At 39.5% G+C, this 15029-nt stretch overlaps 1 protein-coding gene across 2 annotated transcripts in view; it reads right to left on the reverse strand.

Moving 5' to 3' along the window:
- The window catches only part of CERS6 (ceramide synthase 6), a 264685-nt gene that overhangs the window by 115158 nt on the left and 134498 nt on the right, over nucleotides 1-15029 (reverse strand). For both annotated transcript variants that reach the window (XM_080667729.1, XM_080667728.1), the window contains exon 4: nucleotides 5341-5398. In XM_080667729.1, coding sequence (XP_080523855.1) covers nucleotides 5341-5398 — 58 coding nt within the window. The remainder of the gene's footprint in view (nucleotides 1-5340; nucleotides 5399-15029) is intronic.

Below are 15029 nucleotides of genomic sequence, written 5' to 3' on the forward strand. Positions count from 1 at the left end.
TCTTTTATAAAAGTACTTGTCTCTGCCAATCATATCAATAGGCAAATAATCACTTGTGTCCAGCAATTATGGGAACAGACTATTGAGCAAAGCTTATCTTCAATTATTTAAATATTTCCTACTAATGTTGCAATAACTTTACTTAACAGTTCACTAACATGTCTGTAAGATCAATGCCTTCTAGAGTCTACTTCCATGACCAAAGTTAGTGCTATCAATACAGGGAGCTCTAAGCTAAGAAACTAAAGCAAAGACAACATATAACATATGCACACCTGAGCAATATCACATCACTATAAATGAGGCTTATTCCTTTATGTGTCAGCATGAAACTACATTTTGCTGATTTCATATAAATAAACATACATACTCTAGAACAGTGGTTCTCAACCTTTCTAATGCCGAGACCCTTTAATACAGTTCCTCATGTTGTGGTGACCCTCAACCCCCAACCTGTGGGTTGAGAACCGCTGCTGTGGAGCCTAAGACCATCGGAAAACACAGATATTTACATTACGATTCATTAACAGTAGCAAAATTACAGTTATGAAGTAGCAATGAAAATAATTTTATAGTTGGGGGTCACCACAACATGAGGAACTGTATTAAAGGGTTGCGGCATTAGAAAGGTTGAGAACCACTGTTCTAGAAGGTATCTGAAAATGTGGGGGAATTAACCCTAAGACAGCTTGTATGGTTACCCATTTCCCACCCCACCTTCTGCCCTTACCTCCCCCCCACTGTCCTCATCCATATGTGTATGATTTTGTCCAGTCTCTTCATGAACCCCCCATACCCCTTTCCCCCTGAGAATTATCAGTCCACTCCCTTTCTATGCCCCTGATTCTATTATATTCACCAGATTATTCTGTCCCTCAGGTTTTTAATTCACTTGATTTTTAGGTTCACTTGTTGATAGATATGTATTTGTTGTTCATAATTTTTATCTTTACTTTTTTCTTCTTCCTCTTCTTTAAGAATACCTTTCAGCATTTCATATAATACTGGTTTGGTGGTGATGAACTCCTTTAGCTTTTTCTTGTCTGTGAAACTCTTTATCTGCCCTTCAATTCTGAATGATAGCTTTGCTGGGTAGAGTAATCTTGGTTGTAGGTTCTTGCTATTCATCACATTGAAAATTTCTTGCCACTCCCGTCTGGCCTGCATAGTTTCTGTTGAAAAGTCAGCTGACAGTCATATGGGTACTCCCTTGTAGGTAACTAACTGTTTTTCTCTTGCTGCTTTTAATATTCTCTCTGTCTTTTGCTCTTGGCATTTTAATTATGATGTGTCTTGGTGTGGTCCTCTTTGGATTCCTTTTGTTTGGGGTTCTGTGGGCTTCCTGGACTTGTAAGTCTATTTCTTTCACCAGGTGGGGGAAGTTTTCGGTCATTATTTCTTCAAATAGGTTTTCAGTATCTTGCTCTCTCTCTTCTTTTGGCACCCCCATAATTCTGATGTTGGTACGCTTGAAGTTGTCCCAGAGTCTTCTTACATTATCTTCAACTTTTTGGATTTTTTTTTTTTTGCTTTTTGCTTTTTCGGTTGAGTGTTTTTTGCTTCTTTGTAATTCAATTCTTTGACTTGATTATTGTGTTCCTCTTGTCTGTTTTTGGGTCTCTGTATAATATTTTTTATTTCAGTCAGTGTATGTTTACTTTCTAGTTGGTCCTTTTTCATATCTTCGAGGGTCTCGTTATATTTATCGGCCTTTTCTAGGATATTCTTAAAAAGCCTTATAACCGTGGTTTTGAATTCTATATCCAGTCGTTTGTTTTCCTCCATTTCTTTCGTTTGTGATCTGATTCTTTGACGCCGCATTTTGACTGCTTCCCTGAGTTGGTAAGGTAGATCTGTGTGCTAGGTTTCCAATATGGCCCAGTGGGTCTGCCTCCCCAGTTAACCTGAGGTGGACACTCTTGGTGCACCCCTTTGTGACTGTGTGTACAGCCTTGTTGTAATTAAGTCTTTATTGTTGTTGGTATCACTGGGAAGAATTGACCTCCAGGCCAGTTGGCTGTAAGGATCAGCTGTGTCTATGCTGGGAGAAGTTCGGTGCTGGAGACAGCCTTATAGGATTAGACTTGCCAAATTGCAATAGCCTCTGTGCTCAGTTTGGATGGGGTGGAGTCTCAGTCTTGGCTTCCCGTCAGCCTTGCCCTTGCGCGCACGTGTGTGCCTTCAGACCTCTGCCTTCCAGGCTCCCGAGTCTCCGCCCGAGAGTCCAGACTCCCTACACAAGAGCGTGGGTCCCCAGGGGCTCGCCTGGAACCGGGGTTCACTGCAGTCAGAACTGGGACTCAGTGCATTCAGGAGCCTCTGACTCCCTTCCACTAGGGAAAGCCTGTGGCAACCTCCGCAGCCTTTGTGCGCACTGGCGCGTGCGCACTTTCAGTCCTCCGCCTTCCCCGGCTCCCGAGTCTCCGCCCAAGAGTCCAGACTCCCCCCACAAGAGCGTGGGTCCCCAGGGGCTCGCCTGGAACCGGGGTTCACTGCAGTCAGAACTGGGGCTCAGTTCATTCAGGAGCCTCTGACTCCCTTCCACTAGGGAAAGCCTGTGGCAACCTCCGCAGCCTTTGTGCGCACTGGCGCGCGCGCACTTTCAGTCCTCCGCCTTCCCCGGCTCCCGAGTCTCTGCCCGAGAGTCCAGACTCCCCCCACAAGAGCGTGGGTCCCCAGGGGCTCGCCTGGAACTGGGGTTCACTGCAGTCAGAACTGGGGCTCAGTGCATTCAGGAGCCTCTGACTCCCTTCCACTAGGGAAAGCCTGTGGCAACCTCCGCAGCCTTTGTGTGCACTGGCACGCACGCGCTTTCAGTCCTCCGCCTTCCCCGGCTCCCGAGTCTCCGCCCGAGAGTCCAGACTCTCCCCCCCCCCCCCGTAAGAGCGTGGGTCCCCAGGGGCTCGCCCAGAACTGGGGTTCAGTGCAGTCAGAACTGGGGTTCAGTGCGGTCGGGGGCTTCCTTCTCCCTTCCGCCAGAGAAAGTCAGCCAGGCTCTCAGCTGCCCTTCCTCTCTGCGCGCACAAAGACCCTTTGCCGTACCTCCAATTCTCTGTGAGCTTTTCTCTTTCCTTCTAGTTGTAGAATTTTCACTCAGCCAGCTTTCCTGTGGTTCTGGATGGTGTCCGTTCTGTCTTTTAGTTGTAGTTTTGAAATTGTTGTGCGAGGCAGCAGTTTAGGTGTTTACCTATGCCGCCATCTTGGTTTTTTTTTTAGATGGACAAATATATTGTCCACTCCAAGAAAGTGAATAGAAATATATTTTCAATTTCCATTAAAGTATTTAAAGTCTATAATAGAAACAATGGGCTACATTAGGTCAATTTTGCTAACTTAACCAAAGAGGAAAATCATTTGGAAATCATGCTGAGGTTAGGGCAGACTGGTGAAGGGGAAAAAAATACTGGAATAAGAGAGAGCAGTGTGTTTCATTTCAGTTCCATTTTAATAAATGAACTGTGTGACCTTGGGAGGCCACCCATCTCTCAGGTCTTCTGCTTCCTTAGCTGTGAAATAAGAAGGTTGGACAAGATGGCTTATGAAGTCCGCCACTAGTTCAGTCACGTGGATTCTATGAGCACTTTTCTATGACTAAAATAAACAATACAGTTCATCCACAACTGACTTCATCTTAAGTAGTATTAAAGGAAGAAACCCAAAATACAAGTCATTCAATATGAAGAACAACATCTAGTTCTTTTTCTCATTTTTAAGCATTTTAGAGACCATTTGAAAGGAAACTGTATAGTTTAAGGAAAAACAATTTTCAAAACTATGTTCTATTGACAGGCCCTCTTCCAGCCTTCGACGGAGCCACCGAGGACTTGGCAATTAAAAGTATTCTTGTCCCATTTAGTTTGTTTAGGAACAGAGTGAAGTGTCAGTGTTTCCTGTTCTGATGACAAATGGTAGGCTGGCTGTATGAGGGCTATAATAGACCATGTCCTGCAGATCTGGGGGAAAGGGCAGAAAAAGGGCTCTTGGCTCTCAGAATTTTCCCTTGCTCTCCATCAAAGCCCTTCACCAACAGAACCCAACATGAATTCCAAACCTTGACCCCAGCTAGCAAGGCAGCGTTCTCATGAAGCCCAGCTCTGCCATGTCAGCTAAAATTTCATGCAAAGCTACTTCCTCTCCAAAGGTAATAAACTTGTAAGCATAAAAGCTCTACAGCCATTTTTTCACAAAATAAGTAAGTCTGAATAACAGAACAGTAGGGTTCCAAAATAAGCAGTTTCCACCATATTTATTTATCCACGTTGAGAATTTCTTCATGCTCAGACAGCCTGCAGAATGAAGCTCATCCTTTTAAATCTATTCAAATGGCCTCTGGGGCATGTGATCTTATTAAGTGAAAAATAAGTGTAGTTGCTAAAGGAAAAGACAACAAGTAAAAAGAATATTTCCTTTAGGAAAACATGATATTGAAAAACAGCCACTCTTTAGAATAGAATTTGCCACAGGCAGACAATATCTTATAACTTGAACGTTTAAAATAAAAATGTATTTGCAATTTCCACATCAATATTTACATGAAAATTTACTAGTAAGGCATACCACTTGGCACAATGCCCTATTTTGGAAAAATATTTTTAATTAAATAAAGATAACTTTGATATAACTATAAAGGTTAATAATATAAAATATTTTAAAAATAATTTCCCATTTTCTGCAAAAAAAAATCACTATTGTTTATATGTGCATGACTATGAGAAGATGAGTCTTCACGAGTCTTGATTTTAATAAGCAGCCTAAGTGTTCATATTGACATTAAGCATCGAAATAACCAAGAAGACTATGGCAGCCTCAGGAAATTGCTTTCAAAGATGCAGGAATTGCAAAGCTGCAGGGGAAACACAATCTATGAAAGGAACTGAATTTTCCACCAGCAATCTATGTTACCCTGTTAATAACTATAAAGACATTTAAATATAATTTCTTTTGGTGAAGACTACAACGATAATGAACATTACAAATGATTTCTTTTTTCAAGTTGTGTGATGTGTGATGTGGAAACTAACTTCTTTCAAGCCTCAGATGGATTTTTATAAGGCTCACAAGTAATAAATAACCAACTAGAGCGGTTAGAGGACTTAGCAACACCTTTTCACCGGAAAAACAAATTATTTACAAAAGTATGTTAGGAATCTGCCTAAAAATTACTTACTATAAAGAATAAACTGCAAATATTTTTGTAAGTCAAAGAAAAATGTACAAGCAATTCGTAGGGAGCCTGTTATGATTGTTTAAAATATTACAACTGTCATACAGAAAAAAAAAACACGAGATCTGGGCCTACAGTTACCTAAGAATTATGTAAAGTAACTTGGCAGATCGTACCTTTTTCAGGAACCGGACTCCATAGGTAAATACGTAAAGGTAAAATGAAAATCTCCACCTGCAGAAGGTTAAAAAAATTCTATGACATTCAGTTTTTATATTTCGCAGCATATTCTGATATACATGAGTGAAAAAGTCCATTAAATTTGCTACCCCCCACCTCCACCCCTGCCCCAAACCGAGATTAAACTTAATGAGCAATTTCAATGCTAGCTGAACACATACACTCATGTGCATAGCTTACTGCAAATGTTTTAAATATTATTAATTATATTCACAACTTAAATTTCCTTTCACTTAGTTAATGTATTTGCCCATTTGCTCATCGTCTTTTTCCCCCATGTGAATGTCCTCTTGTTAATCGTCCATGAAGGGATATATTTCAACAATATGAAGCTACATAAGATATTTTTGAATTCTGATTCAGATATTAACTTGCCTTAACTGAAGCTCAGATGAGACTACCCTCTTACGCTAGTACTCAATTCCCAATTTTATTTTGTATGTTTTCTGAGTGTGAATAGCTTATCCTTAAAAGCTGGCTAGCTTTCATTAAATAGAATTCTTTAGGTTATGTTATTAATGGTGTTAAAGGTACTTCAAGTTATAACTTGTAAATTAACTCAAAGGAGAAAGTTACTAGTCAACTTCAATTTGTCAGGTAGGCAAATTGCTTTTTGTGTTTGCAAGCTGTGTAAACATTTCAAATAAGGTGAAAAGAAAAAGGTTATTTTAGGAGGTGATTCAAGTTATAGACAAAATTTTCTGGAAGAAATGACAGCTACCTTAAAGTAAGACACAGTAAGACCCAACAGAAGACACAAGTGTCCCTCAGAGTTTTGTTCCTGGGTTGAGTGACTCTCCAAACATTCTGAAATTAAGGTTAGAACTTACACTTAGAGAAGAGCTTAGAACTTCAGGGATGGCTTCAAGGGCTTGTAATTGTACAAGTCACATAGGGTCCCATGCTTGGTTTAATGCTTTGTTGTCACTATCTTGAAATTCTTAATCACTGTTGAACAAGGGGTCCCATTTTATTTTCCACTGGGCCCTGCAAATTATGTAGCTGGTTCTGGTTAAGACACATAGAGTCTCCAAACTTTGGACAGATCTATTAATATCCCTTGACTTCAGTTCTATCTTTATAATGGGAGAGTAGGTTTATATTATACTGCTTTTGATGTTATACTGGTGGCCCAAGGATTTGATAGCAGAAGTAATCCCCCACTTCTCTCTAGTCACTCTCAATCCCTTTTATATTAATCCAACCTATTTCATGAATTTACAGGTCACTTTTCTGGCCCCTGAAGGCAACTGAATTTGCAACTCCTTGATAAAATAATTTATAAAAGCTGCTTCAGCTGTAAGACTTATTAATAGGCAGTGACAAGGCAGTTTTTATGTAAAATTAAAATTTTATGGAAATCATTGGAATTCCTACAATAACTTATGTCTCTACATTTTTTATTTCATCGCAAAAAATGACCCATTTTTCATAAGACATAGTTTCTATTACAGAAACACAGATGCCTTCATCATTTGAATAACAACTTGTGATGAATATTTACAAGGAAAAGTTTATTTGCATAAAATGTCTGCAGAAATCAAAATTTTCAAGCATTTTGCCACATGCAGAAAGTACTTTTTAAAAATTGTGTAGTTTCGCCAAAACCGGTTTGGCTCAGTGGATAGAGCGTCGGCCTGCGGACTGAAAGGTCCCAGGTTCGATTCCGGTCAAGGGCACGTAACTTGGTTGCGGGCACATCCCCAGTAGGAGGTGTGCAGGAGGCAGCTGATCAATGTTTCTCTCTCATCGATGTTTCTAACTCTCTATCCCTCTTCCTTCCTCTCTGTAAAAAAATCAATAAAATATATTAAAAAAAAAATTGTGTAGTTTCATACAAGTTAAAGTTTTAAATGGTGTCTAGCTTCGCAGTCCCCAAAAGCCTCTCCCAACCTCCCACAAAAGTATCTAACCACAAAAAGGAGGGAATAACCTTCGACCTATTCCAAAAATCAGAGAAAAAAATTTACAGCAGAAAAAAAGAATAAATCAGATTTAAAAAATGTAATAAAAGGCAACAAAAAACAAGCTATGAATCTTGAAGGGGGAAGGAAAATCTTCCTTTCTCCACTTTCTGCTATCTTATACAGAAATACAAAAATATGTATAATTCAGAAACCTAGTCAGCTCTCTGTCTTGAATGATGCTTTGTGAGGAAGCAGGAGACTCCCCCATCCCATCAAGTAGTGACTGCTACTTTCAAACAATGACTGTGAAGAAAGTGAAGTACTTAGTATCCTGCAGAAAAACAGATTTATGGACAAGATGATATGGTGGCATTGCATTCTGGGTATTAGAGTCTTATATAATCCATATACAGGGTAACAGAGAACAAGGCATTGGAGATAGTTGCTTTAGATAAAACTCCTCTAGTTTATCAAGAATGTAGCAGAGTCTATATAACCTGCTACAGATCTAAAAAAGGGACTATTACTGGTGAATAGAGGACAGAGAGTGAGGCCCAGAGCAACCCAGGCACCCTTTCTGTGAGCAGGTCTCGGTGGATATTTCCAAATGAAGGAATAATGAAAATAACAGATCAATATCAGCATAGGTCTATTAAGAAGTATTGCATAAGTAAGTATGGAAAGAAAAGAGCATGCTAAAGATTCAAAGGAAGAACTATCTCCTAAAAATGACTTCTTAGAGTCTTAGACGAATCAGAAGTAAATTTTTAAAAAGTATTTGGCATTGTTAATATGATACTAGAAGATATGTCCCTGAAAAATGAAATTGGAAAACCATAAATCAATAAGGACTATTGGGTTAGATAAAAAGAGACTGCAGGTGAAATAAAGAAACTGAAAATGAAGAGATAGAATTTTTACCCACTTGGGTGGGGGGAAGTAGATACATACTATGTAAAATTAAATCGTTGATGTAAAAGATAAACAACCACAAAAGGCCAGAGAAAAGAACCAATAGGTGAAAGAACACCAGAGGAAGAATCAGAAAAACCTGTCCAATGACAGCTGTTTCTGAGAAAACACAAGTGAAGACCTGAAATAGAAGTAATAATCAGCGACACAATTTTTAAAAGCTAAATTGAAAAAAAAGACTAAATTGTATTCCAAACAATATACAATTCAAAGCCACATTCTGACAAAAATTTTGAATCCTATAATTAAAATTAAATAAAAGTCCTTTAGTATTCAGGCATGAAAACAAAACAAGTCAACACACAAATCAAATGAAAATAAGTCATCATGAATGGAACAAATGTCCAGTTGCTCTTAAATTTCTCCTGTGTATTACTAAATTACAGAAGAAAGAGAATACTCACTCAAAGAAAGCTATTGTCAATCAAACTGTCTTTCACTTGTAAAGGAAAATGAAAAATAGTCTTCCATATTTAAAGGCTCTGAAAATTCATTACTCATTAACCTTTCCTTAAAAAACGTAGGCCAATTCCAAGCCACTAAGATACAAATAAAAATTAAGAATTAAAAAAATAATTAAGAATTTAAAAAATATAACTTTAGGATAAAAGGACTAGGGACTATGGTTGGCAACATAAATAATTGCCCTATATTTCATTGTCAAATTAAATACTATTGTTCGTAAGGAATAATTTAATATAAAATATGTAACAACAACAATGGAGAAATGAATCCTCACATACTAATGAAAACAGGGGATGAAGAAAGGAACCATTAAATTAATTATTTAACAGGGAAATTTTGAAAGACACCGTTGTTATGATAACAAAAAAATATAGTTAAAGAATGTTCCTTTATCCATGGATTATGCATATATGCATACAAATTCTTTGGTTGATCTCTTTCCACCCACCCACCCACCCCCACCTTCCCTCTCAGATTCAACAGTCTGTTCCATGCTTCTATGTCTCTGGATCTATTTTGTTCATCAGTTTATTAGATTCCACACAGGAGTGAGATCTTGTGACACTTGTCTTTCTCTGACTGGCTTATTTCTCTTAGCATAATACTCTCCAGGTCCCTTCATACTGTCTCAAAGGGTAAGTGATCACAGACCATAGGGTGGTGAAGGAAGGCCTGGGGTTGGGGGGCAGAGGCGGGCTAGAAGAGGTCAAAGGGGTAAAAAGGGGGACATATGTAATACTTTCAACAATATAGCTTTAAATAAAAAAGAATGTTCCTTTAAAAATGTAAAGATGACTCCTGGTTAAAGATGCAAATTGAATGCATGCATTTACCTCTGTGCCCCTATGAATGCAGCACTAAGCAGGCAGAAGAGGGATTTTGTTAAGAAAGCATCCTCTATAATAAAAGGGTAATATGGAAATCAACCGAATGGCAGAACGACCAGTCGCTATGATGCGCACTGATCACCAGGGGGCAGACACTCAATGCAGGAGCTGCCCCCAGCAAGCAGGCCCCAATCGCCTCAGGGGGAATGGGGAATCAGGGGGTGGGTGGCAGTGGAGGTGGGCAGTGCCAGGTCAGGGCCCCCATCCTGCCAGTAGCCCACACACAGAGGGCAACCGGCAGCGGGGGACGGGGTCAGCGAGCAGGCGGCAACAGCCAACGTTTCGGTCCTTCACCCTAGCTGGCAGGCTCTGATGACCCGATGGTGAACAGGGAACGGGGGGGGGGGGGGGGGGGTCCAGCTGCCAGCAGCTGGGGAAGATGGCCTTGATCGCAGGCCAGGCCTAGGGACCGTACCCATGCACGAATTTCATGCATCCGGCCTCTAGTAAACTCATAAGGACACAGAAAACAGGAATGGGAACAACCACCCCATTCTGGAGCCTAGGAAGCAGAAGATCCTTGTCAGTCTGGTTAGCAGAAGGAGCAGCTGGAACCTGAGCTGCTGGTGGAGGTTTATCGGTTTATTTTGTTCATTAGATCCCACAGGAGTGAGAAAGCACCATGCAATCCCAGAAAGACTCTGGACGAGGAAAGGACTCTGCAAGGGAGGAACCTCCACGGCAGTGATTTTCAACCTTTTTCACCTCCTGCACTGAGCGTCTGCCCCTGGTGGTCACGGCACACACAAACTAATCACTACAAGTCTGTGGCACACCCAACAATGTATTTCTTGCCAATCTGACCGAAAAAATAGGTATAATTTTTATTCATTCACACTGCACAGCTATTGTGATGTTGGCTGTTGTCATTTTTTAATTTGACAATCTAAGGGAAAAGGTCAGTGCCCCCAACTAAACAGTCAGGTACTATATGATTTGAAAATTCCTGTGGCACAACAGTATGTGACCTACAGCACACCAGTTGAAAATTGCAGCTCCATTGGAAACAGAGGCCGAGGGATTAGTTCACCCAAGGCCACACTGTTGCTAGGTGGCAAAACCAGGACACAAGCGTAGCATAGCACTGAATCTAATGCCTACTCTCAGATTCCACAGAAGTAAAGTGCACTTTTTGACTTAGAGAAGCCAGTGTGTTCCACTGCATTTGTTTGGACATGGAAACCTTTTCTACCCATCCAACCTGAGAAATTAAATGAAAGGTAGTAAAAACTCCCACCCACATAATTTGGTTTATTGTCCTTACACAACAAGGCTGAAATAGCTCTTTGTTTAAATGAAGACCAATAAAATGTGCCATAAAAAAGCAGGAAATCAGAGAGCAGAGGTCTTATGTCTTGCTGCTAGGTGTCACTCAAATTGTACAGGGACCCCGATTTCTAAATAAAGTGGCAGTAAGGGGAAAACATCCAGAGTGACCCCTGAACTCAACTCAGAAAACATTCCAGAGAGAGCAGGGCGAGCACATGGGCCATTTTACTGACATTTCTGGAGTGTCTTCTGTGCTATTCTAAGCACTACAAATAGGAAATCATTTAGTGCAACTGTTCCGCACAACAAGGTTGGCACTATTGTCATTATCGCTCTTTTTGTTGTTGTTGTTCAGATGAGAAAACAAATGCAGAGCAGTTTACCGATTTGATAAATGTCACCTAGGTAGCAAGGGCGAGCAAGAGCCAGGACTGGAAACTAGGCAGTTTGGTTCCAGTATCCTGGCTCTTCGCCATGAGGCTATGTTGCCTCTTCCTGATTTGATACACCTGAAAATTAAAGACAATGCACTCAGCTACAATGGTGTTTCTAATCGAGGAAGCATTCATGGGCACTACCTACTAAGAGTCTCTGTCCTGTTGCATGGAAACTGGCTGCTTGCAACACTGGAAATAGGAAGGACTGCACTGGTTCTTTTTCTCAATACCAGGGCAGTTGAAACCATATTGCGCTTGTCAACTAAAGTCAACAGTAATTACCCAAGGGGCCCTTCTCTGTCTTAGCCACTCATCCTCTGGACCTGCTAAAACACTACTTCTCCCTCGGGATTTATGTCAAATGCTAGTTATTCCATGAAGTCACCTTGTCTAAATGTTGCCACATGAAAATCATTGGTATTCTCTGATGATGTGTTCCTTACCTCTTTACCTCATATTTTAAAAATCTCATCTTTGATTACAGGCACACACCTCTGACTTGGGTTACAAACAGTTTTTTTTTTTTTTTTGTGTGTGTGTGTGTGTGTGTGTGTGTGTGTGTGAGACATAGATCCTAAATTGACATCTCAATTTTTACTAAAGGTATGAATGCTCCCTTCATTTATTTAATTTTAAGTTAATTTTAGGCAAAATAGTACATAAAATAATTTTACCAACTGTTCTGTACAAAACATGCATAAGAAATGAAAAATTCTTTTAGAAACTCTGACATATAATCTAAATTCCCAGGATAGCTTTTAAACTTCTATTAGATTAGGAGTCCAATGAAATACTCTAACTAGGGGGAAACGTGCTACTGATCCATGCATGGAATATACAGACTTGAATTTCAGTCTTAAAGTAAACATTTCTATCTCCATCAATAATTAACTCTGTGATTCCAAACAGTTTTCCTCATTTGCTGAAGGCTCAGGTGTTTCTGTTTGAGAAGCAACAGACATCAAAGCAAAGTAGCTGAGGTTGGAGCTAGGTCAAACCTATTCACTGTTCATTCTCAGGTCAACTGTGAACTTCATTTGAGCCCAACAGTCTTCACTAAATCACTGATTTAAAAAATTGACTAAGTACTTATGTAAAGTTTGGTAATATGCAAAACAATGCTATATCTCATGAATACACACACATATATATGCACATATGCATATAGATACATGTAGCATAAAAATAAAAAAGGAAATATAACCCCCAAATTCAGGATAGAGATTACCTCTAGAAGATAGAGGAGTCTGAGAAGGGGTATTCAGGAAGCTTCAACTGGTTTGGTAATATTTTAGTCCTTTAAAACAAGATAAGATAGAGCTGAGTGTGTCTTTGTTATATTAGTCCCTGCATTTAAAATTGTATTATAAAAGATAGTGTGAATAAAAAATATGCTCACTAAAAACATATTAAGTGGCTATGTCTTTTCCTTCTCTCACATCGAGAAACCATGAACAACTTGTTCTTTATGCCATCGACCTAAAGCATCCCTTTCTAAGTATCATAATTAATTTTATTCTTTTCCTATCATTACATTTATGCATCTAAGGCTAAATTGCCTTTGGAAATGTTTCAGATATCATATGCATTTTATACTTAGTTCTAATCTATTGTGCTCAGCTTCTTCAATTTAACTACTTCAAATTAACTACTTTAATTTGGATATGGGGCCTTTTTATGCTTTGTCCATGTACTGATTCCTTCTTTAATTCTTTATTGAGATCCATCCTATTCTCTCCTTGTCAAGCACCCAGCCAGGTAGAGAGAATTCAGCATCACCGGTATCTGTCCTTCTTGTCAGTATATCCAACACCAGCCCTAGTCTCCCGATAGTCTACTCAAAATACATCTGCTCAAAAGCAAAGTCCACAAATTATACTTCTGTTAGGTCATTCTGCCTTTAAACTACCTCATTGCTCTTGGAAGTCCCCTGAATATAGACTAAGCTTATGATTGTGAGCTTCAAGTCCATTTACATTCAAGTTGTGGAAATCAGAAAAAAAATAAGGGTCCCTTTTTTCAATTAGGTAAGGGAAAAGGAAAATAAAACCAAAATTTCTTCTCTGTTGCCAAAAATAAATTTAGTGAATATAATTCTGGAGCCTGCATCTGCAGATGTCCCAATTCTTAAGTGTGTGGTTGAGGCAAAAGCAGCCAAATATTTATTATCATTTAGGTCAAAAGAATGTTGAATGTCCCCTGAACATCAAGTGCTTTCCTAGTCTCTATGTAATTTGTTTTTTCTTATCTGAAAGCAGACTGAAGACAAAGAGTTATTTGTTCAGCATGATGCTGTGATTGCATGGGAATCAGGAAACAAGGATCTCACAGTACTTAAGTTTTCAAAAATGTATGTACTTTTAAGTTTAAGACAGAAATTAATCTCCCCCTTTCTGCTGTCCTGTTTAGTGTCAGAACAGGATTTTTAGATTCACTTGTTGATAGATATGTATTTTTTGTTCATAATTTTTTATCTTTACCTTTTTCTTCTTCTTTCTCTTTTTAAAGAATACCCTTCAGCATTTCATATAATACTGGTTTGGTGGTAATGGACTCCTTCAGCTTTTTCTTGTCTGTGAAGCTCTTTATCTGACCTTCAATTCTGAATGATAGCTTTGCTGGGTAGAGTAATTCTTGCTATTCATCACTTTGAATATTTATTGCCACTCCCATCTGACCTGCATAGTTTCTGTTGAGAAATCCGATGACAATCATATGGGTACTCCCTTGTAGGTAACTAACTGTTTTTCTCTTGCTGCTTTTAATATTCTCTGTCTATTGCTCTTGGCATTTTAATTATGATGTGTCTTGGTGTGGTCCTCTTTGGAGTCCTTTTGTTTGGGGTTCTGTGTGCTTCCTGGACTTGTAAGTCTATTTCTTTCACCAGGTAGGGAAAGTTTTCTGTCATTATTTCTTCAAATAGGTTTTCAGTATCTTGCTCTCTCTCTTCTTCTGGCACCCCCATAATTCTGATGTTGGTACACTTGAGGTTGTCCCAGAGGCTCCTTACAATATCTTCATATTTTTGGATTCTTTTTTCTTTTTTCTTTTCCGGTTGGGTGTTTTTTGCTTCTTTGTATTTCAAACCTTTGACTTGATTCTTGCAATCCTCTAGTCTGCTGTTAGATCTGTGTATAATATTTTTTATTTCAGTCAGTGTATGCTTAATCTCTAGTTGGTCCTTTTTCATATCCTCGAGGGTCTCGCTAAATTTATCAGCCTTTTCTAGAAAATTCTTGAAAAACCTTATAACCGTGGTTTTGAACTCTATATCCAGTCATTTGCTTTCCTCCATTTCTCTCATTTGTGATCTGTTTCTTTGTCTCCACACTTTCGCTGCTTCCCTGAGTTGATAGAGTGGCTTTGTGTGCTAGGTGTCCTATAGGGCCCAGTGGCTCAGCCTCCCCAGTTACCTGAGGTGGACACACTTGGTGCACCCCTTTGTGGGCTGTGTGCACAATCTTGTTGTAGTTAAGCTTTGATTGTTGTTGGTATCACTGGGAGGAACTGACCTCCAGGCCAAATGGCTGTGAGGATCAGCTGTGTCTATGCTGGGAGAACTTCTGTGCTGGAGACACCCTTATGGGAGAAGACTTGCAAAAGCCTCTGTGCTCAGCTTGAATGGGACGGAGTCTCAGGGCAGAGCAGACATCACTGGTTTCCTGTCAGCCCTGCCCTAATAGGCCCC

The sequence above is a fragment of the Plecotus auritus genome, assembly GCF_963455305.1.
Source record: "Plecotus auritus genome assembly, chromosome: 5".
In the NCBI taxonomy this organism is placed as follows: domain Eukaryota; kingdom Metazoa; phylum Chordata; class Mammalia; order Chiroptera; family Vespertilionidae; genus Plecotus; species Plecotus auritus.